This window comes from Phragmites australis, chromosome 6 (genome assembly GCF_958298935.1).
Source record: "Phragmites australis chromosome 6, lpPhrAust1.1, whole genome shotgun sequence".
NCBI lineage: Eukaryota > Viridiplantae > Streptophyta > Magnoliopsida > Poales > Poaceae > Phragmites > Phragmites australis.
Window position 1 is genome coordinate 35714994 of NC_084926.1, and position 23282 is coordinate 35738275.

Here is a 23282-nt window from a genome sequence, read left to right on the forward strand (position 1 = left end):
AGAGAGATGAGGCAGAGGCAAAGATGCTCATCGCCTCCGAACGAAGTGCAAAGTCAGACGGGGTCAAGGCTTCAAGGGTTAAGCCCCGCTATAGAGGAGCAGGGGCAGACACCCCGGAAGATCCAGAGCCCTCCGCCCCGACCATGACCGCGACCCGGTCCATAGTCATGGCCTGCAGCGGTGATGGCCTGACCTCCAACGCACCACCTCCGGCGCACCTGGGGGAATCACCAGGACTCCGACCGAAGCCAATACCTCCGGAGTGAGGGGCCCAGAAGGGTTTGTACCAACAGCCCCTGCAAAAAGGGCAAAAGTCAAGACTGCTATCGCGGGTGCATCCCACAAAGAGTAAAGAGAGGGAAGAGGAAGAATTGGGGACTCACCCATGCCAAAGGTCGCGGCAGCCTCCAAACCCATCACATCCTCATCATCGATAGGGGGAAGGATCCCCCAGGGTCCAAGGTCATCAATGGAGGACTCGCACCCTCCTCCACCCGAGCTGAGGGCGGTTGGGTTCGGATAGGCCAAGGTACCCCTGAGGCCCCCGCCTCCCACCTCCAGACCAGGCCTCATCTTCGGATATGCTGTCTCTAACCCCGGAGTCATCACTGAGCCTTCGGCGATTTGCCCCTGCTGACTCTGTCCCGGACGACCCAGCCACCGAACTGGTAGGTGATCCCACTGAGACGATGGGAGTTTGGGCCGGGAGCAGGCCCATCACAGCCGTGGAGCCTGTAACATCGGAGGTAGAACGCCCACGCTTTCCAGCTCCCCAAGGCTTCGCCGAATAGTGCCATGCCGGGGCTGCCAAACCAAGGTGCGAGCAGGTCCAGTTGTGACACTCCTAGCACCCTACTAATTCCATGTGTTGCTCTCACTCAGCCAAGGAAGGCGGACCTAGGAATTTTTCCACGGCTTCGACAGCTTCGTCCAGCGTCTGACATCGTTCTGAAAGAAAAGGGGGTCTCACATCTGCTAGTTTGAAGTTGAATAGCGGGGAGGACTCGCTGGAGTCAATGGCGGGTCCAGAGTATGTGTTCGGCTCGCTGTCACTGTCCTCACCTGGCTCGAAGATGTAGTCCCAACCGGCCTGAAGGGGTCTGATGCATAGCATTGAGAATTCCTCTGCGAGGTCGCGCATGCTCATCAGCCGTGCCACTCGTCAGAGGAGCTCCACCCTCGAGATCATCCGAGACTCAGGCATCTCCACTATTGGGGTCCAAATGTACCTAATATCACGGTTGGTAGAGCAAATAGGGGACCCAGAACCCACGTCATGGTAGAACCTCCTCTTCGACCACCCGGTGTACCACCGCTCATTGATGGCCTTCACTGTAACACTCCATGGTACTCCAGCCTGAGCTAGAAGTTTACGTTGGTGAAGCTGAGGGCTTTCTTCACTCCTCTGTCCACCTAAACTCTGTGCACCCCTCGCAGCCTTCCGCCTGCATAGTCCACTAGGAACCCGAGGAGTGGTGCCACTAGGAACCCGAACCCAGCATCGAGGAAGGCTTCAAAAACCATAGTTTCGTGGCCCCGTGGTGCGGGGGTAGTCTCCCGTTGTGGAATTCGTGTGACCGATCTTCCCCTCCACAGCTAGCCGGTTGAGCTCAGCCTCAGTGGCAGTCGATGTGCCCAGCCTGCCGGTCTAAAGAGGGTATTTCCTACTGGTGCAGCGTAGCTCTACCCCTAGCAACGGGCTGAGCATCGATGGAAGGTTTTCCGCGCCTGGGATTCTGCTGCCCTGCGGGCATCGGTGGTTCCTCGTGTACTATGGGTGCTAGAGTGAATCACAGCCTCTTGAAGAAGTGACGTGAGGAGCTTATGTACCAGGAATCTACAAAGGTTGCGGTTGGTAGATGTGTGCGCAAGAACTCGAGCCGCAAAAACTGAGGTGCTAGATGAGAATGACGCTCATCCACAACCCTCACCTTATAAATTGGAGAATAGGTTGTTACCTCCTCGCAGTGAGTCCGCACGTCTTGTCTCCTCTCCCGCAATAATGAGGCGGCAGAACTGCTCATTACAACGCTCCAATTGACCTGACAGGCGCGACTACATCACCCACCGCACGCTGCATTTAATGACCTCCCTCGTAGGTAACGTTGGGTATTCATCCTGCACTCCTAACCGGCATTCCAACGTTCATCATCATCGGAGGACTAAAGGACCGTAACCACGGGGCCAAGGATCATCGAAGGCCTTGCTCCGAATACCACGGGGATAGCCGCACCACTGGCCATCCTCGTGAGGGGATGCTGTTGGGGGAATAGCTATTAAGGACTCTCGACGTCCCTTGGTCCTGGAAGTTTGGGCCTGAAGACTGCCAGGCTCTGGCCCCCTCCGGGGCCCGAGGCTTCGAGGTGGTCCCAGACGGCCTCCGAAAACCCGGAGCCTTCCAAGTCTTCAAAAAGATCAACCAGGCATGGGCCCACAGGCTGCCCCCACGTGCAGTGTGGTGACCAGCATTTAATGCTGGTGCACTGGTGGCCGCCTGACACCATGGCACAAGTGTTGGTCGCCTGACACGCTGGTACAATGTGGCACCGAAATAGATGACCCGTCGCTAGAACAACTACCTTACCAGCCGTATAGATAATTATTGGGCTATCTCGCTCTCTGATTGTATAGTATAAGACATATAGCTCTACCTACCTCTTAGAGGCATGTTTATATATTCACACTTTGTATATCAGTATAAATATAGACCCTTGGCCATCAAACCAAAAGGGGAAAAAAGATTATCCATACAACTTTGGTGTCTCCTTATTTTCCGTCTCTCCTTCAAACTTGAGTCATTCGTGTGACTTGGCTCTCATCGCATTTTGTTTGTAGAAGACCGTTTCTTTCACCAATAGTTATACTATGAATTGTTTGATTTAGTTGTTTTTCCCTACTTATTCAATACGATTGCTACCTAAGATCTTAAAATTAAATTGTATGGTGCGAATTGGTGATGATATGATGCTGCGCTGCATAATGACATGTTCGTGGGAAAGAACATTACCGGTTTAAGATCAACATCAAGGGGATATTGGGCTTGGACGGCGGCTGATCAATTTGCTGTTTTGTGACCGTTGCTTGCTTAATTGTGACGTGGCAAATTGGTAATCTATAACATTAATTTATTCTTCAGTGTTATGCAAATCCAGATGGTTGAAACGAGGTCTATTCAATCTTAGAGTTTGTTTGGAACATATGGATTTGAGAAAATTGCACATACCCCTACAAGTCACGTAGCATGGAAAGGCAAGATGGGGAAAGGTCTAAAAGCGCACCAAAGTTTACTCAATTAAATATGTTATTTCAAATCTCTCTCTAAATTTGATCAACCAAATAGTCCGCAATCACCTCCTATCTATGTCATCGACCAACGTAGAGCACTCGAGGTCACATTATAGCAAATATGTCAGTATAGCCTCAAGTGAGAAGCTTGAGGGAGATTTTGCAACCGGATTAGACTTATGAATTTTGCAACTATATTATTAGAGGAATATTTATAACTTCAAGTGACTTATAGGGGTATTTGTAATTTCCATGACACCCAATAATGACAGTGATTGTATATGATGAATATAAATCATGGACATGCTGATTTTGCTCATTTTATTGTTTCCTTGATAAATAATATGCATCACAGTTTATCGGTTAGGATGGAAGTGTATTTTGTGCCCTTATGCCCGCGCGTCGAGGATAAATCGGGATGTGTGCATTTTATTTGTTTATCCAATATTCATATGCTCAAGATGCATTTGAATGCCTTTGTTCCGTTGTACGTCATGTGTTCACTCAGAATTCAGTGGATCGGGATGCATCTAGATGTGCTCCACGTCAAGTGTTCCTCCAATATGCTTTTTTTGCTTCTACAATTTCAAAAATAATATTTGTTTTTACGTGGTCATAAATGTTGAACCAAGCAAAGTTGAGAGCATGCTCGTTGGTTGTGTGAGTATCTCTATAAAGAATATGATATTTCACTCTCTTAATGACAAAGTTAGAAGGACGGCTTCTCCCATTCTCTCCGCAGTCGAGTTTTTTAAACATTGAACTGTTAAATGAACACACATATATCCAATGCCAGTGTTGGATAGGTGATACTTGTGGCCAATTCTGCGTTGAGTGTCTCTGTACACCATAGTAATCGAAATTCTGTACTAGGCATTGTTTGATTTAGTTATTTTTCTGTACTTCTTCAATATACATGATTGCTACACAAGACCTTAAATTGTATTGTCTGGTGCTCTGGTGTGAATGGGTGATATTGGGGTTTGGGCGGCAGCTGATTAAATTTCAGTTTTCCGAACGTTGCTTGCTTGCAACATGACAACCTATATAACATTTATCTATTCTTCGGTGTTACGTGAATCAAACATGGTTGGAATAAGATCATTTGAAATTAAGGATTTGTTTGGAACATATGGATTTTGCAAGAACTTTACGAGAACTTCACCTGAATTGAGGGGAAGAAATCTAGCGTTCTGATTGGGGGGCATATAAACTGAGAACTAGAGTAGCATATGTTCAAAATCAGCTCAGATATCAAGTGATCAAATCTTGATTAATTCACTGGAGATAAAACCTCAAAAAAATAGCGTTTGGCGACTATGTAGGAGCTACTTGCATTTGTTAATGACAACAACATTTCATCTGATTCAGTTTGACCCGAATTTAGCACGCACCTGGCATTCACGCCTAAAACAACTACAGAGAGCTGCCTTCATAAAGAAGGATCTATTTTTAGAGGGTGTCTAAAAGGATTAATCAGATTGATAAACAGTGCCACTAGTATGATTGATATCTCCTTCACGATCACGCGACCACACTCAGACCACACCAGAAACCAAATCTGGTAGGCTGCATGGTATGCTTCTTTCGGTCACAATTTGGACACAGACGGTTATGGACCTTTAAATGCAGTTCTGGCCACTAAAATATATATATCGTTATAATGTTAGCAAAATACATACAATTCCCTTACAAGATCATGGAAGATTTCTCAAGGCGAATCACCACATACCATTTTGTAATATTCAGTTTAAACATAAAGTTTTAAAAAGCTTCACTCGTTTAGTTGAGACCAGAATGAACACTAATCATGGGAACCACAGCAGTTATTTCTTCTTCTTCTTTTGGAGAGAGAGCGTGAACAATTTGCGAGTGCATCTGGGGACGCAAGTGGATACTCAATTAGTAGTTCTGGACTACTAACTTAATTCATTTACTTTTCAACTTAAGTAGATTGGATCGACCTGCAAAATAAATTGCATCCTTAGTGCAACCATAGAGGCAGTTAAGGGTAATAGAATTCTGGTCTTTCGGCAGAGAATCGATCGAGGTGCCACGCAACAGTTGTGACCAATCACAGAAAACCTTAGCGGCAACACTGCTGCTAGATTGCAGAACCGCTCTATATGCTCTGCGTGACGAAGCAGTGGTGCACCGACAGGGAAGGAAGAAAGCGAGGGAGGGAGGATCCGGCAGGAAAGGGACGGTGGCAGCGGCCGCCCACCCGACCTGCTGAAACTCCGCGGAACTGCGGGTTTCCTGGATCGGATGGCATCTCGCTGTTGGCTCACGGTTGAGGCGTCGGGGGCCTGTGGCAGTGCAGGACCGGCGGGACGGCGACCGGCTCAGCTAAGTTAATTAGGTTTTTTATGGTTTAGACTTGGTAGGAGCGCTCGTGTATATTAAATCCTAAGAGAAATAGAGGTACGTTTAGTGGTTAAATCGTGTACCACGCTAATCATATTTAAACATATGCTAAAATATGTATATAAATGTGTGTGGATGTGGCTTACGTGAGTATATGGATACGTTTAACTTATACTCCATAAAAAAAGTGAATCGCTCAGATCGGGTTGGTACAACTCTGTCAAACCTCCCTACCAATCTGCTGCATATGTAGAGTCTAAGGATTGCTTTCCAAACAAGGGTACACGGAACATTTTAAATCCTGCTCAAAGAACTTACATGTTTGCTGGCCGACAGTACGGTTCAGGTTTCAACAAAAGGCAGATGCTACCTAGCAAGTAGCAACAATGTCTTGGACAGGGCAAGGCAGTCTACTGTCACTAAATATGGCAGCAACTTATTCTTACCAACCGAAATTCAGGCTACAGAAATGTTTCTCCTCCAGTGGTATTTTCTCGCCACTACAATTCTTTGTTTTGCTAAACGAAATACAAGCAAACATGGCAGTTTAAACCAGAATCTAGCGCACTGGCAATTAGATTCCGTCCAATCTGGAAGCACGCAGAGATCTCGAGTTTGTAAGGTTGCCCATCCCATATCTTTAGCTGTGTAACAACTTTCACTATTTGGGGACAAAGATCGTATAACCTTCTTCCCAGTGAAAGAAAAAAGCCCTTTTTTATATATATCATCATCAAACTGTCTATTAACAAAAGGATTAAGGTGCATGAACAAAAGAAAAAAAGAAAAGGATATCTGCAGCACGCAGCATTTTCGCACTAACACCCACGATTGGTCAAACTCAGCTTGAGGGCGGCACATCAGACAGCTGTTGCGTCGCTCTAGGGTTGCTTTATTGTCAACTCAGCTCTCAGATGCAACATACCGTCAATGAAGAAGAGGCTGTCATCCGCCATGAAAGTCGTCCATGGGATTGCAAAGAGATTCCTATACCCAACCGCCTTCCCACCTGTGAAAGTGTAGTTACCCTTGTACTTGCTGACAAACTCACCGGATGGTCTTGTCCTTGCAGCAAACTCATAATCTACTGTGACACTCATCGAGCCCTTCTCTTGCATCCCTAAGAAGAGACCAAAGCAGTAGAACGAGCTCTGCTGCTCCATGTTGCAGTGAGCTGAGAGGAAGAAGCCCTGCCCTGCGAGGTGGAATGCCTGCGAGTACATCCGGCCTGACGGAAACAGTCGAGAGCACTCCTCACGCTTGAGATCCAAGTATGCTATACACTGTGGGTAGGGTCGATCAAACTCAACAACTTTCAGAGGTCTGTACTTGTAAGCTCGCTCTGCGAATTTCTGACAGGTTACCACATCCGCTGCAAGAGCTCGTTGTCGATGTGGTGCATCAGCTTTGTATAGAAGTGCTTCGGTGACACACTTGGTTGCTTGCTTGTGGTCTATATCAGTGCATGTTAGGACCTTCCGCAGCTTCCTACAGGTCATATGACTGAATCGCACAAGAGGAAGCAATCGAGAACTCAAGATCTCACGTCTCTCCTCTGATTTAGGGAATTGTGCACGGGCCCATCTGAGCAAGAAGTCATAGATAGTATCTTCAGATGCCACCTGGAGGTCATTACTTAACAAGATGGCTTCAATCCCAGCAAGAGGGATGTTCATCATTTCATCTTGGAACCTGAAACGAGAAAAACCATGCCTTTAGTATGCTTACGATGACTTTGTCAGAACAGTTATGAGCTAAACTTCCCCTAAAAATAGAAAAACGAGTCTCCATCCAATGGATATCACTCACTTAGTCAAATCCTTGTATTTTATGGCAAGGAAATCCTTGGCTGCATCTGTCAGAGGTTGAACTGCAGCTGCCATTGAAATGGAGCATGGGAGATCTAGGTAGAGTAGTGCAGATTCTGTGGTCATAGGCAAGCTTGTGAGCAGCTGACTGCAGTGCCTCATGCAAGAAACAACCTCAAATTTGTCGGCCGCCATCAAGATATCCAGCAGAAGTGTAGGCTCAGTAGTTGTCAACTTCCCACTGTACATGAAGCTTAAAAGCTCCATGAGGGCATTTTCCTCTGTTCCAAGGGGAATGAAAACAATTATGACGCATAAGGAAGAGTTTGCTAGAGAATCAAACAAAAAAAATAGATGGCATCTTTTTTCTATGTAATGTCATTTTATGACCTATTTCAGAGAAGAATTGAGGAAAGCTGTCTGTAACAACAGACTAATTTTTTTCCTGTTTTGTAGGTACAGTCAATGAAGAAAAAAGAGACCACCATTTCACTGTCAAAAAAATAAAAGAAGGCACAAACTTGGAAAACATAAAACCTTCTCTACTATAAATAATCATATCAATAAATTTAAATACAACGAATTGTAAGACAATCACTACAATCATAATCAATTATAATAAGAGGCAGGATGCTCTAGTTTACTAAAGTTCACATTACCTGAATCGGTAATTCTAAGGGTTGCATATCTCTGATCAGATTCTTTCATACCGTTTGAGAAAAGCTAAGAAGAAAGGATTAAGCTTATCAGAAAGCAGCTAACACACTGCAGTATACAACAAATACATTTCAGGATGTTAACATAATTACCTTGAAAAAGAAAGGACTCTTTGCAGCAAGAATCGCCGAACTGATATAGATCGTCTTTACTCGTAAAACTGGCGTACCCACCACGGTCCAAGAGGAATCAATACTTTGACCATCATCACCTGCTAAATACCAAGGTCAGAGGAATAAAGGGTAAACAGGGAAAATGAAGTAAAAGGTACATAACAGGGACAGCAGGCAGATTTTCTGCTGTTAAAATATTTGGAACACACTGTTCAAGACAGGATATTGGGTAAAGACAGGGAAATTCTCACAAGAAATTATTAAAACAAACAAAAAAATGATTACCCATTTTGGCAATCTAAGCTTCAGATTTCCTGTATAAACTGTCTGACATGCAGGGTTTTAGTTCTCAGTTTGGGGCCAAAAACCAGAACTTGGCAATTCCAGAAACCAGACAGCTTTCGGTCCCATAAGAGGCCCGAATTAGGATTTTGGATGTTTCAGTCTTTGATATTTGGAATGTAACAAGCATGTTAAAGAAGCATGTCTAGCAAGAAGGGCTCAAAAGACTGTGAAGGCCTAAATAGGCAGTGCCTCATAAAACAGAACAGTGTCGTTCTGGTTTTCAACAGTTTTTGGAAGACTGCTGATATCTTTATCTATTCGAACTTAACCAAAAAAAAAGTTAGTCGGATACGGATACGAGTCTTTTTGCGAGTATCGGTGTTTCACAGTAGTCAGGAAACCTAAATTTCCCCAAAAAGTAAACTTTGACAAAAGCCTGGGGATGTTTTTCCGGCAGCAAGAACTTTGTGACACTTCATTAATGATTGTAAGTTTGTAACAGAAAAATGAAAAAATATCCACAAAAAACAATATCAGTAATGGATCCTTTGGCTATACAAACCATCTTGACCAACATCAGGTGGAGACTCTTCTATCATTGCTACAGGTTCCTCGTGATTTTCTTCATATGCATCACATTCTTCTGCTTCGACTTCATTGCAATTTATCTGCTCCGACATGTGCGTTGCAGAGTCTGCAGATGGAAATTGACAGTAAAGATGCTTTCATCAGAAATTACAAAGGTGGATGATAAATTAGCACAGCAGAAAATCTGATGAAACAAGAAAGCATTGAACAAATATAACATACTATGAAGGTACAGGACACATTGCTACCATAGCAAAATGATCATAAGTACACCATGATGCCATCATCAAGGGAGAAAGAACAGATCATAAACCAGAATGTAGCATTCATAAGCGAGAATCGTAACTTGTGTCACTAACAGGAACTCAAATTGGAATGTGAAAATCACCATAAGAAGCACGAGAAAATATTAAAGCAAAGATAGTGGTTATTGGAATCAACAAGCGGGCTCAAGTCATCTTTGAAAAAAACTACATACTTTTTTAGAAATCATGCAAATCTCGATTTTGCACTGTTCACTTAAACGGGCTACACGGCGTGTAAACGCTACACGAGAGTCTACCGCACAGTTTATGGCATAATCGGTGGATTACACGGCCAGCCCGTTTACATGGCCAAACACGGTAAAAAATGCCTCAAACGACCTAAATGACACAGAAGTTACATGGGTCTGTGCAGCGAACAGGGCGACTCGGCCAGCGACCAGGCGATGGAGTCCATGGCGGGATACCGAAAAATTGGCTGCCCTCACGCGCGTGCAACATCTGTGGCGGTATATAATGCAATTCTAGGGTTGAAGCCGTTCCCCTTTCTCCATTTGTTGCACCGCCGCCGCTCCTTTTCTCTGCCCAGCCGCTGCCGCTCTCCAATCCGGTGACCCGCGCTACCACTCCGCTCCAATCCGGTGACCGCACTGCTGTCTACATCATGCGCCGTGCCACTCTAGGCACTGCTGCTCGAAGCTCGTCCGTCCGCACCAAGGTGCCTCTCCAAGCATTGCCTCTCGAAGCTCGTCCGTCCGCACCCAGGTGCCGCTTGACGTCGTCCGTTCGCGCTGTGTCGAGGTGCCGCTCGAAGCTCATCCGTCCACGCCTAGGTGCCGCTCGACGCCATCCGTCCGCACCGCGCCAAGGTACTTCTTATAGCTATGCAACATGTCATTATAGTTATTTAGTCCATATATACATGGACAACTTGCTGCTACTATGCTACACTATACAAAACGTTTAATCTGTGTACGCGCAGTGTACAAGGCCTAAACGCTAAACAAGGGGTGGCCGACCATGTAGTATTCATAGTTTAGGAAAACACTGCAATTTTGTTATTAGTTTTACATCCCACTCTAAGTATGTAGCTTTAAAAACCTCAATCTTGCAGTCCATAAATTTTGATTATTGCGTTCCTCTGAATGTTACATCTACATTTTTATCCCAAAATCCCACCAGCTGGCACATCATAGCAACTAAACCTCAATCTTGTAGTCCATTAATTTGGATTACAGTGTTCCTCTGAATGCTGCATCTATTTTTTATCCCAAAATCCCACCAGCTGGCACATCATTGCAACTAAACAAATTATAAGCTTGTGCAACTTTGATTTTTTATTATCACAGGCCATGCACTTATCCTGGAGTTTAATTGTATTTTGTATTCTTTACAGAAAACTTGTTTGTTAGGGTCAAAGGTATATATATGTCCTAGTTCAATAATTACAAGTTCAATGACAAACAATTTTGACAGAACTAGTCACGCACATTTGGGAACCACATCACTAAACAAAATTAGAAGGATTATTCATAAAATCAGGAACATAAATAAAAAAAGGCGATGAAGCAATTATTTTCTAGAATAAAAAGGAAGGGAAATCAGACAAAGATTTCATGGAAAAACGAGAGAAAGCACAACTATAAGAAGTACCTTGGTGTCATATCCACCTGTAAATATGCCCAGACGAGAGAAAGTAAAACTATTACAAATCGCCAAATCGCATAGAAAAAAATTGGACAGTCTGCTAGTTGAACTCTGAATAACTTACTTCACATGCAAAGCGTCTCATGTAGTACAGTTTGACCTCAAACTAGGTGCACAAGCACAATAGGCACTTTCATGAAAGTGCCCTCTACATTACATAGAATACATAAAAAGAAACTTATAACATAAGAGCGATTCACAGAAATGTTTCTAGTATGAAACAGCATTATACAAGTAACTCCATAAACATATGACTAGGTATATCCCAAAGAAAAATGATATATAGAATAAGACAATCAAGATGAACTAATAGTTAAGTTATGAGAGGATCCAAAATAAGCAACTAGTCTGAATGTCAGAGCATCATGGATTCAAATTATTCCTATTAAATAGCTAAAATTGGTGGCAATGCCTAAATGTCTACAACTCCATATAACATGGCACAATTTGCAAAGGCCTCAATGTGCATGCCCAAGCAGAGACACGAAATTGACACTTAGTCTATCTTATCAAGCACCGAGAGCTACTCTTCTGGTTCTCTCATGCAAGAATCATAATTGGTATGTGCCGCATCACACCACCTACATCTGCATGCCACATGAATCAAAAGTACCCATTTTCTGCCAACCTAATTAGTACAGACCCATCACATGCAAGTTGTTCAATGATTTCTCAGTGCACCCCTCTGTTGCCCGGTGGATTCTCAACTAGAATGGTTGGAGCCCCATTGATACATTCAAATATGCGACTAAAAGATTTTAGTATGCGCATTCTGATTTGAAGTATGGAAATCTGCAATGAGTTGATCTTTTTAATGTAAATATGTTTGCTAATGATCCGGCCAATGACGTATCACAATGTCAGATAACTTGTACAACTTCACCATGACAGCTCAAAATTGAGGAATTCCCCACTATAGTTCGCCATTTCCCTAGCCATTAATACCTAAATATTGTCAGCTAGCTAAAGAAACCAGAATTTAACCCAAACAATCGCAAATAAGAAACGAAGTAGCCCCGCAAATTCACAGCCTAATCGCGTCAAACATCAAAAAATCGACACAGAAATTCGTACGATCATAACGAAACATGTCCTTCCAGCCGACCACAGGTGGGGGAGCGGCATCTCTCGACGCACCTTTCTCCTTGCGGAGCTCCTCGCGGCGGCGCTTGCGGTGGCGCGCCCAGTCGGCGAGGCCTCCGCCGCCGCCGTCCCCGCTCGACCCCGGCGCGTCGTCCCCCGCGATGACCTCGATCCGCAGCTCCCTGTCGGAGAAGTTGGCCTCGTTGAACGCGAACTCGAAGCTGGGGCCCCCGCCCCTGGGCGAGAAGTCCGGGTCCATCTCCGCCGCAGACGTGTACCCGCCAACCATTCTCCTCCTCCGCCGACGAAATTGGGGGCAGGCGGGGAAGGCGGTGGCCGTAACCCTAGCCCGAGAGGGAAAAGGAGGGACGCCGGGAGAAGGAGGAGTAGAGAGGGGAGGTGGTTGTAATAAGGAGGGATGGAGGGGGTAAACTGGGAAATGTCCTTCAAACGTTTTGGTCGTGCTGTTGCCGGCATGGAAGGCGTGCTTGGATTTTCATTTCATTTCATTCGGTCCAGGACACCGGTAATTACACATATGTTTCACATATTTAAAATTAATTTAGAATATAATAATATATAAAAGTTAAATATTAAACGTTTAAATATAGAAGATAAATAATGAGATATTAGATGTTTAGAATGTATAGAGGAATATTGAACATCGAGATTTGAAAGACAGTTAATATGAGATTAAATATATTTTTAAATAATAAATAGGAAAAAATTTACATGGTGACCATTTAATCAACTTAGATAGTTGGTAAAGATCTTTTAGTTCTATCATAACTCATATATTTTATAAAAATATAAAAGTATAGATGAACCGAACCTAAAACAAATTATAGAGCAAACCTCGTCAAGCTACTTAAGTATCAGGTGGTAGCGGATTAGCATTAGCATAGCATATAGCGAATAGCACTTTGTCGAAGAAAAAAATAGCGAATAGCGGGCTATATAACGGAAGCTATATTCCAATATTGAAATTAAAATACGCACCGTTTAGAGTTGTATGTCAGGAGTCACGACTTCGTACGTGACAAAATGGTTACTTCGGCATGAATTAATGCTAGGCTAATAAGAACTTGTTTGGGACTTAGAAGCGGAAATAGACGTCCACTATTTTCAATATATGCATGATGTAGACATAAAGCAATTGAAATTGCATCATGCGTGAATGTCAAGAAATTAATCGACAATTGCCAACGCTACACAGCAGTCTGCGTATATTTACTAAATTTTGACCACCAGCTTGAACAGATTAGAACCATGCGAATTGCAGTAGAAGTGGTAGCACTTGTAACCCAATACCGCTACTGCGAGCTCTCTACGAATGCTAGTTAGTACTTGATCCTCATATGCAGACCATACCTTAGTCTTTATAGAGTAAGGAAAATGTCGTCGTAATTTTGTATCTAGCTATCCATCCCTTCTATTTGTAATGTGCTCATATTTTGCGAGATTCAAACTATATAATTTGTTAACAGCAATTCATCTAATATATAATTTTGTGATATCGAAGTGTTAGCATTAATTCGTGTTTAATGTACTCCAATACTAGGTTCGCAAATTCTGTTCGAATTCGTGGTTTTTAACGAATTCGGTCTGCACCACATTTAGAATGCAACCACATTTTGATCCGATTCAAATTCAAATTTTAGAAATTTAACAAAATTCGTCTGGTTTTTACCAAATTTCACCGAATTCGTACATTTAGAGAATTTACCGGCCACCGTATATCAGTGGCCGAAGGAATTTGTGAACCCTGCTCCAATATGACTATGAGCAGGCATCTGCCAGCTGATACGTAAACCACCATAAAATTGTTATAACGAAGACTCAATAGTCTCTAATCACGGGTAAGGCCGAGTAGTCACTGGTTTCATATGCGAAATTACAAAAATAACCATGTGGCGATTGACTTTCTTTGTCTAGAAAATATATCATTCTAATGCATCGCCAAAATACTCTTGAAGAAAAAGGAGTCGTGCTGAAATACTCCAGAATTTGTGTTAGTTCCTACACAAATTTGAATGATGCTAACAGTGTGTTTAATCCAGCAAAAAGTTCTATTTAAAAAATTCAAACAAACATGATACGACACATTTCTGGAAAACCTTAAGCGAAGTGAGCCTCTTGCAGCTTTCACTGATATTGTCAAGGCAATCTCAATTTTCTGAGGTGTCAGCTAGTTCACACAGATTCCCTGAAACTTTTCAAAAACCTGGCAACTCAAATGGATTGACACAAAATATCAGGAGGATAACAAGAGAGAAATGCCATAACCAATGTCCCTTCTCAAAGTACCGAGTTACTAGCCTAAAGCGTGCCGGCCATCTAACTAACAGTCTAATTTACAAGGGAGTTGATTTACATATGCAGCTAGGATTCACATAACCGAACAGCTTGCGATGTACAAGGATACTGAATCAATTGACACGGCAAAAGGTTGGAAATCATTCACATATTACACCCTTGATTTCTCGTGTGGGCATCATATCCCAGAATTTGCTACGGTCCGCACTCTGCAGCACTCTCATTTCCTCCTGGTGGTTAAGGAACCTCCTGAAGCCTTCAATCGGGCATGACGCCCCTCTAGCCTTGCTTGAAGTAATTTTGCCTTCAATGTGTTCCCCATCACACCTACTGGCTGTTCAGGTGAGCATTTCGATATCTCAGGGTCCAATGATGTGGATTGGAAGTTCAGTTGCCGTGTTGGACTGCCGAGATTACCCAAGTCCCCTGAAGTAGTGCCTTCACAAAATAGACTTGTTCGGGAGTAATGATCCAGGGATTCCTGCCCCAGACAATCAACATGCGAAGCCTCCAGGTTGTTCTTCGATGAGTTATTCTGAGATCCTCGAGAAATGTAGGTGCTTGTGGTTCCATTCTGCTCTTCTGCTGGAATAACTCCAGCATTGCCATGTGAGTTGATTTCTGGTATTTTAGTGGCATGCTGCATTTTGCTGCTATTGGACCTTGTGGTGTCTTTATGTAAATAAAATGGTACACGAGAGATGCGTGAACCTTCAACAGCTATACCATGGGGATGCACTGATCTTCTCTTTGGTACATCCATGCCGGCTGCGCCACTTCTGCGAGGTCCCATGTAGTTATGGTTCTGGATGCCATTTCCATTCATGTCTAGTTCAAAGCAATGCAAATCACTAGCAACAGAATCGTCGTCGTCGTCTTCAGCAAGCTGAGGAGCACTGGTGGCTCCATTCAAATGGACGGACTCCAGGGATTGCCGACGCAAGCTAGTACCATCATTCATGTATTTTTCATTATTCTTAGAGCTACCTGATCTTTTAGAAAGAAGAAAAGCCTGTATTTCACTGCTGAGCCTCTCCGTTATTGTGGTTTTATGAGCCAAGTCTTCCTTGACATCTATATTTTGCATTTGCATTCGCTCATCAAGCCATGCTTCTGAAATATGGAGCACTGATTTATCAAAGTTGGGTTCATAATTCTGTACATTTCTTTGCTTTACCACCCTGACTTCCTCCTCATAGTCCCTGATGCCCATTGCAAACTGATCACAAAGGTCTTCTAAGAGGCGGTTTGCTTTCTTTTCCTCCTCAAGATCCTTGACTGCCTTTAGAAACGCCGATTTTATCTCAGATAAATCCTTGCCTAACTTCTTCTGGAGGTCCTCAGAATGTCTCCTCAGACATCTCTCATCCTGTAGTTCACCTTGGATGGAATGGACAGCTTCTTCCATCTTCCCGTGCTCCTTGCTTTTCCTAACAAGTTTGTTCTCAGAGAGTTGCCTCAATAGTGATGAAACTTCATGACGGTACTGCCGTCTCTCTTGCATAAGTTCATGAATATGTGCATGTGCCTGCTGTAACTCCAATTTCAATCCATTAACCACAGAGAAATTGGCAGTGTGCTGTTCTTCCAGGCTCCAAATTCGATTTAAAACCTTCAATAGTTCTGTTGATGTTTTGAGGCTACGACCTGTCCCCCTAGATCTACCCTTGATATCCAAAGAACGAGTTGGAGTAATAGTCCGATTTACAGTGGAATCCTGTAAAATACAGAGAAATTTTGAGAAATGTGTTTTGGTATGCTGATCCTTACAGCTGGAAAACATAACTTGGTTACAGATTGAATTGATTTAGTGAAAAAAAAATTCCTTGTTATATGAAATAGAGCTAATTCTTGAACAAGCAAACTATTTCATTGGAAAAACATCAATGGCCTTGCTTTCGGTTTATCTAAATGCTGAAATAATAACCAAAGCACTACATCAAGAAACTATCAAATAACTTTCATGCTTTTCAGTGATGTTTTTAATGGTAACAGCTGTACAAACTAGACTACGAAATAATCTGTCTTGCTAAAGTGTGCTAAGATGCATTGTTCCAACCCTAATATGCTTCACTGAATGACTGAGGTATGTGTAATATGCATAGTTGTCATTGCGTCGCCTTCTTGTAATCCCGTCGCCATATCAATGCCTTATCGCCGTGGCGGAGAATCGTGCCTCGACACGGCTCAGGCATGTATGGCATTTGCCGCTGCCGCCGAGACGATCGTTCTCCGCCTGCTTCCCCGTCCGGGCACCCGTTCACCGCCAAGTCACCCATCCACCCTCCCTACGCCACCCACCACCAAGCCGCTGCCTGCCCTCCCTGCAGATCTAGCGGTTGAGAGCGGCAGATCCAGGCATCCGGTAGGTGGGGGGCCGCAAAGGCAGCAGCGGCGCGCTGGAGAGCGGGAGCAGGAGGGGCACGAGAGAAGCAGCGGTGCGTTGGGGAGCACGAGGAGCGGCTGATGAGGAGAAAATGGAGGGGTGCTGGGGAGCGGAGCAGCTGTGGGCGAGGAAACCTAATCTGCTATGGGCTTTTGGGTCGGGCCTAATAGGCCATGGCTGATGGGCTTCGTGTTGACACCAGAATGTGGCCATTTGGGGCTCAATTAAGAATGCTAGAACCCTATAGCAACCTTGGATAAGTAGCAAGCAAGCTGCTCAAATGTTTTCAAGGTCAAATGCAGCCTTGGCCTCAAATAAATTACGTGTGTATTCGCCACGCCGATATGTGTATAGAGTCATCACGCCGCGCACCATACGCGTTGTGAAGTTATGAAGGTAGTGGGTCGCCGCGCCTCACCACGCCGCCTTAACAACTATGGTAATATGATTCACATAGGAATCACATGACCGGAAAATCATGCTCCTAGTAAAATATATTTCCATATAAAGCCAACAGACCTCATTATCTGCCCGCAAACCAAAACATCAAAGCAACCAAAAGCATAGCAGAGAAGAATATATGCATACCCCAACTGAGCTGGTATAACTTGCAGGAGAGAGAGGCTGTATTCTGTGACTCCTTTCTTGATGCAATTTATGATGTTTCATTGATGAATCTGTGAGATGCCTGCCAAAGCCACCTGAACTCTGTGGCTGAAATAGCAAGAGAATATTAGCAGGGAACAAATACAAAAATAAATGTCGACTTTCAATATGGAAAACAAGGAGCACACTAGATACTATTAGGGTTATCATCTGCCCAGATACTTGCCATAAACAGTAGCCAATCGTACCATAATCATCATTTCATGATCAGCGTCAAGGATGACACATATGATGAACCAAACATTCATCAACTTCACAGCAGAACACTATTAAAACAATATTGCGTTAATGCTGCCATGTAATAAACAAGAGGTTTCAGCTGCCATGTAATAAACAAGGCGCTGCATCTTTATAGTTTTTCTACTAGTATATGTGGATACAAGTACTGTCACCACCACTAAATATTCCTAGAGATTGATGCAAAAATTCAAAATTCAGACCATCATCACATTTCTTGATCATTGTAATGTCCTTTGCACACACTTTGGAGGGTTAAGGTATTATACCTACATGCACAAGTGGTTTAACTTTCTCTTTTAAGAACTGGACTAACTGACATGTTGAACCAGTTGGCGTATAGAACAACTGGATGATTTATTGTTTCAATTTATCAGGAAGATAAAGTGTATAAAGCTTGCGAAATCCATTCTCCACACACCACAAAGAAAAACCAATAACTTGACTGTTTGTCCTGTGAAAATTGTGTGGTGTGGTGAGTATACTCAAACCTTTTTCTATCTTTGACTTGGAATATATTTAATGAAAGTTGCAAAAAAAAAACCTGGTTTAGCATTTTCTTAAATTCCGTGCTCGAATAGTGTTAGAGTGGCCACTACAGAGGTGAACAGGGTTTAGACACTACCGAGACAGTGTAGCAGCTAAAAAAGCAATATGAAATATAGCTGCCACTACATTAGTTGCTGCTATTGCAGTGGTAGCAGCTGATATGGTGATAGCAATGCTACAAGTTGTACTCACTATTATCATCAATGCAGGACATCTGCAAAACCCTAAAAACCCTATGGTTGTCGATCATTATATGTGAATTGGTATCACCATGGTGTTGATGGTAGAGTAGTATCACTTATATCAAGGACCATATAAACATGGGGGGAAGCGAAGCATGACGTGAGGGTCGGTCAAGCGACAAAGATGACGATGGACCTAAGGCCGAACATACAATTTATTAAGTTTGGTGATACATTGTGACCCACCACCGTTACTCATGCATGGGAAAAACTGTGTCTTCTCAAATTTCAACTCTATCATGCATAAAATGCACATGTAAATGTGCCAGGCAAAGAGATACGAAAAACTTATGAGCAGCAGTGCATCTATGCAGAGAGTAAAAATGTGAACATTCACTCCTACCACAACCAAGTTATTAACGGGCTAGCTGCATGCAATACTGAACAACACCAAATAGAATTCTAAAATTAAAACTCCTTGGAGAATGTCGCATCTCGTTGGAACATGAAATTCCTCGTTGCAAGTCTGCATAATAAAATTATTTTCCTTTGACTATGCTTTTGGTGAGTTTACACTCATAGGCTACAGTTGCATGGCGGTGTATACAATAGGGCAACCTGACATGTTTAAGAGGCAATATAAGCTAGAGAAATAGTCTACGATATGAGGGAGGCTATAAAGATGGCTATTTGATGGAGTATAAAGCAACTAATAGAGATGTCTGAAGATGGGCCCAATTTCTACACAAAACAGGAGTGTGTTATCTTAAAGAAAATAATAATTATGTACTATCTTGCAGAGTCTGCTAAGACTTGATGCAATAAGTATCACGTGCATATAAACAATTGTGATAATTCTTTATATTCAAATGTGAAAGTGCTTATTGGCCCAAGTGCAGGTAGGTTGGAATGATGAGGATGTCGAGTACTTGGACAGAAAGGAGCAGGTGGTTGTATATGATTACTCAGCCAAAACGAAATGGGGCTGATAGAGGTCCATGTAGAGGCATGAACAACCAATGTAATTAGCCCCCACCTTTAAAATTGAAGTTGGATGAAATCAACATATAAAGCGTATGGTCAAAAGGCAAGATTGTTGCATCTGCATTGTCTAACCCGCATGGGGCTCTACTTCCTGGGCCAATTTGAACCTAGGGCAATATGATAGAAGCAACATTAGTAAAATCAGTGCAAAAAGTTTAGAAAATCATCTTTTTGCAGCCTCAAGCATGAGCATATAATGACAGACATTAGTGCTTGGAGTAGCCGAAGGGGATACTGCATTTATATTTGGGAAAAAAAAAACCCAAAACATCATTTCCATTTTCACCCTATGCAAGTCATATTGATCTGTTAGCACCCTACAAGTCATGTTTCCATCCAGTTATCCCTTTCAGAGCAATTTTTGTCATTTTATTTGCCAATTTCAAAATTATTATCTAAATCGTGACACTTTAGTTATTATTATAGCAACAGAAGCATCTCCACGGAACCTAAAACCTGGAACCCACTGGCCAATCTCTCTCGACCCCATTCCACAACGGTACATCGTTGTACAGTAGGACACTCTCCATCCTTCCCAATTTGCTAGCTTTAAGCTCCGACAAGCAATTATTTTGCTGAGCAATGGTAGGACAATATTGTAACATTACACCTACAAAAGGTACACACTATCCACCAAGCAAATGCTGCATGGGGAGGTCAAAGTTGTTACAAGCAAGCAAATCAACGAACTGGGGCCGAACCTGTAGGTCATGGAACGAGGGACAGATCGACAAACCATGTGCAGAAACCAAACAAACAACACACAAACACGAAGAATGAATCAACAAGAAAGGGAAAAACCAAGAAGAAGAAGAAATCGACGTCTGAAACTGCATAGCGATTAGTACCACATTTTTAGGATTTCATCCGTTTGCTTTGTCTGACGCAAGTCACGCAACAAGCCACAGAATCGGCACTAATTCATCCGATTCCAAGTTCTACGCCACGTGGAAGAAGGAAAACAGAATCCGAAACCCTCACCTGATCCACTCCTTTGACGCCGCCGCCATCCTCCCGACCGTCGTCGGCGAGGCCCCTCCCGCCCCGTCGCCTCCGGCGCCCCTCCCGCGCCACGTCGTGGATCTCCCACAGGCTGGCGCCCAGCTGCCGCGCCGACGCGGACGCGGAAGCCGAGCTCCTCCTCGCGCCCGCAGCCACCGCCCCCTCGCCCTCCCCCTCCGGCTCCTCGTCCACCATCTTCCACGACGGCGCCGGCGTGCCGGGCCCGGCCCGCCGCCTCGCCCTCCCCAGCTGCAGCCGCAGCGGCGCCTCCCGCCCCGCGCGGCCGCCTCGGCTGGCAGCGCTCCCCGCGCCCTCGGGCCCGGGCTCTTGCGCCTCACCTGTGGCCCCAAGAACCGGCTCCGCGACAGCCTCCGCGAGTTCGCCCCCTCCCGCTGAGGCGGCGGCGGGCGGTTCCATGCCTATGTCTGCGCCCGCGTGGACATGCACGCGACGAGGCGTAGCCGCTTAGGGTCTACTCCATGGCAGAGGCTGTAGCTGGCAGAGGGACAGGGAGGAGTGGGAGAGGTCTTGGGATGGGGGAGTGGAAAGGGGGATTGGAAGAAGGGAGGAGTAGGCATGTTCAAACGGGGCCGAGCACAGTTTCGGGTCCGAAAAGCTCGATAGCAAACCTTTAGTCTGAGGCTGATACGATTTTTCGAGTCTGGCTTTGGGTTTTTTAGGTTTTTTTTTTCGAGTCTATTTTGAAGTTCCAGCTCGTCCTAGGTAGAACTACGAACCTATGTTTCTAAGTCCGAGTCTGATCTATACACTAGTTAAGTTAGGTGTTTTCGGATCGGATCAGGTTATCTATGAACAAACCTAGGAAGGAGAAATGTTTCAGCAGTTAAAGTATGTCGTGGGACCATCGATCGGTACGTGAGCGTCGTGTCCTCTTTTAGCAGTCTTCCTATGCGAAAGTGGAAAGAGGGAGAGTTTTGTTTCGTTTGGCTCCCTTTCGTCCTTTATTCGTCTGGTTTTGGGGTTTTTTCTCTTTGGTTTAGCATTGACATGCTCCTCGGCGGCTGAAGTGTTCTCCCCAGTCTTGACCAATCCTTTGTCTTTGGGAGTTTTTTCAAGTAACGTCTCTTTCAATAAGTTTTTGTTCTCCCCTGAAGATTTTAGCCTTTCTTCACCAACGATTATGTTTTTCCCTTTAGCTGATTCGGCTTGAGTTGGTCAACTAATATGCTCTTATCTTGTAGATCAACCATATTAATCGAGAACGGTTGAAGGTCTACTTGCATCTCTACAAACTTCAATCGTCCTTCATTAATGACCGATTGAATCTGTTGACGGAAAACATTATAATCGTTAGTAGAATAAGAATAAGAATTATACCACTTATAATAAGCTCACCTTTTTAATTCATCTAATGGTGAAATCATATGACCATGATGCAACTTAATTTATCTTTTATGTAGCAAGTAATCATATTCTATCACACTTTGCTACATCAAAAGTAAACTTAATTTTTTCTTGCTGATTTTTAGGAGGTATCGACTTAAGAGCGGAGTAAACGAATAGTTTAGACTTAGAAAGACCAAGATCATTCGACCACACATACATTAACATCACCATCGTCTGAATTTCCAGATTCATATTCAAGCATGTGCATATTAGGATGATCCTCTCTTACTCTATTATTTGATCTATAAAAATCTCTAGACTCTTTAGCCCGACTTTCTTAAACCAGAACTTTTTGTAATACTTGGCTAACATCTAAGGAATAATGATTCTCTAGCTTTTCCTTTAAATGAGAAATTAAACCAAAATAAGCTAAGTCGGTCAAATCTCTATCAGAAATCATCAAATTAAAAACATTGATTTCTTGTATCTCTAAACCTTTAAATGTATTCAGCGACAGACTCATCATGTTTTTGTTTAACCGATGTTAAATATAACAATCTACGCTTAGTCTCCCCAGTATAAAAATACTTATGAAATTTCTGCTCTAATTGGAGCCATGTATAAATAGAATTAGGTGCCAAAGAAGTAAGCCAAGTAAATGTAGAGCCAGACAATGATAAAGGAAATAATCTCAATTTTAACATATCGTTAGCACTAGCTTCATCACACTTGCAAGATAAATTGAGCGATATGTTCTAAAGTAGTTCTACTATCATCCTCAGTAAACTTAATAAACACAGGCACTCTATACCCTCTAGGATTCTGAATATTATCATAGAAATCAAGGTATGGTTTTTGATAGATATTTGCTCTACCCTTAGGTTATACCCGAAAGTGTTCCTTCAAAATACTAGTCATTTGCTCTCTAATATTTTCATGCCCCATAGGTTGCTCGGTCGGAGGCCGAGTAGGGATCACATTAGTTTATTGCTGCTGCCCTAAAGAATGTGGTGGTGTATCATGAGAATGTGGCACAATGGGCTGCATATATGTATTACTTTGTGGAGGAACTTTGAAACAAGCTTCCGGCAATTGACCATAAGGGATATCGGAGTGTTGTGGAGGTATAGGTGGTGTACTATATGCAATAGTATTACATGGAGCTACCGGCAAGTTTGCTGAAATTTCATTAACTCGGCTGTTACTATTAGCTACATGTGGAACCGAGTTAATTATACTAGATGTAATGTTTGATAATGAAAAAATAAATGGTGTGACCTCCGGTTTAGTGGCATCTAGTGAAGTATGTGGTGGTGTCACAACATTGGCTAAACCTA

At 43.5% G+C, this 23282-nt stretch overlaps 2 protein-coding genes across 3 annotated transcripts; both read right to left on the reverse strand.

The window, feature by feature from the left end:
* Positions 1-6350: 6350 nt before the first annotated feature.
* LOC133922319 (BTB/POZ domain-containing protein POB1-like) lies at positions 6351-12605 on the reverse strand. Of its 2 annotated transcripts, none has more exons than XM_062367604.1 (6): positions 12271-12605; positions 9138-9269; positions 8270-8388; positions 8120-8183; positions 7462-7741; positions 6351-7344 (listed from the first exon to the last, which is right to left on the reverse strand). In XM_062367604.1, the coding sequence occupies exons 1-6, from the start codon at positions 12503-12505 to the stop codon at positions 6534-6536; spliced, it is 1641 nt and encodes a 546-aa protein (XP_062223588.1). In that variant the 5' UTR covers positions 12506-12605; the 3' UTR covers positions 6351-6533. The 2 variants fall into 2 exon arrangements, with proteins under 2 accessions (XP_062223588.1, XP_062223587.1); XM_062367603.1 differs by having other exon boundaries at positions 8270-8391.
* Positions 12606-14470: 1865 nt separating this feature from the next.
* Positions 14471-21207, reverse strand: LOC133922321 (uncharacterized protein At5g41620-like). The gene is made up of 3 exons (XM_062367605.1): positions 20578-21207; positions 17507-17632; positions 14471-16249 (listed from the first exon to the last, which is right to left on the reverse strand). Exons 1-3 carry the CDS (start codon positions 21013-21015, stop codon positions 14753-14755), a joined length of 2061 nt encoding a protein of 686 aa, XP_062223589.1. The 5' UTR covers positions 21016-21207; the 3' UTR covers positions 14471-14752.
* Between the last annotated feature and the right edge of the window lie 2075 nt (positions 21208-23282).

Bases quoted from the DNA above. Each gene is read 5' to 3' on its own strand.
- LOC133922319 (XM_062367603.1), bottom strand. From the start codon at position 12,505: ATGGTTGGCGGGTACACGTCTGCGGCGGAGATGGACCCGGACTTCTCG. The intron at 8,184-8,269 runs GTAATTATGTTA...CTTTCTTCTTAG, and splicing joins AGAGTCCTTTCTTTTTCAAG to CTTTTCTCAAACGGTATGAA. The intron at 7,345-7,461 runs GTGAGTGATATC...TTCTCGTTTCAG, and splicing joins AAATACAAGGATTTGACTAA to GTTCCAAGATGAAATGATGA.
- LOC133922321 (XM_062367605.1), bottom strand. From the start codon at position 21,015: ATGGAACCGCCCGCCGCCGCCTCAGCGGGAGGGGGCGAACTCGCGGAG. The intron at 17,633-20,577 runs GTGAGGGTTTCG...TTGCTATTTCAG, and splicing joins GCGTCAAAGGAGTGGATCAG to CCACAGAGTTCAGGTGGCTT. The intron at 16,250-17,506 runs GTATGCATATAT...TGTATTTTACAG, and splicing joins GTTATACCAGCTCAGTTGGG to GATTCCACTGTAAATCGGAC.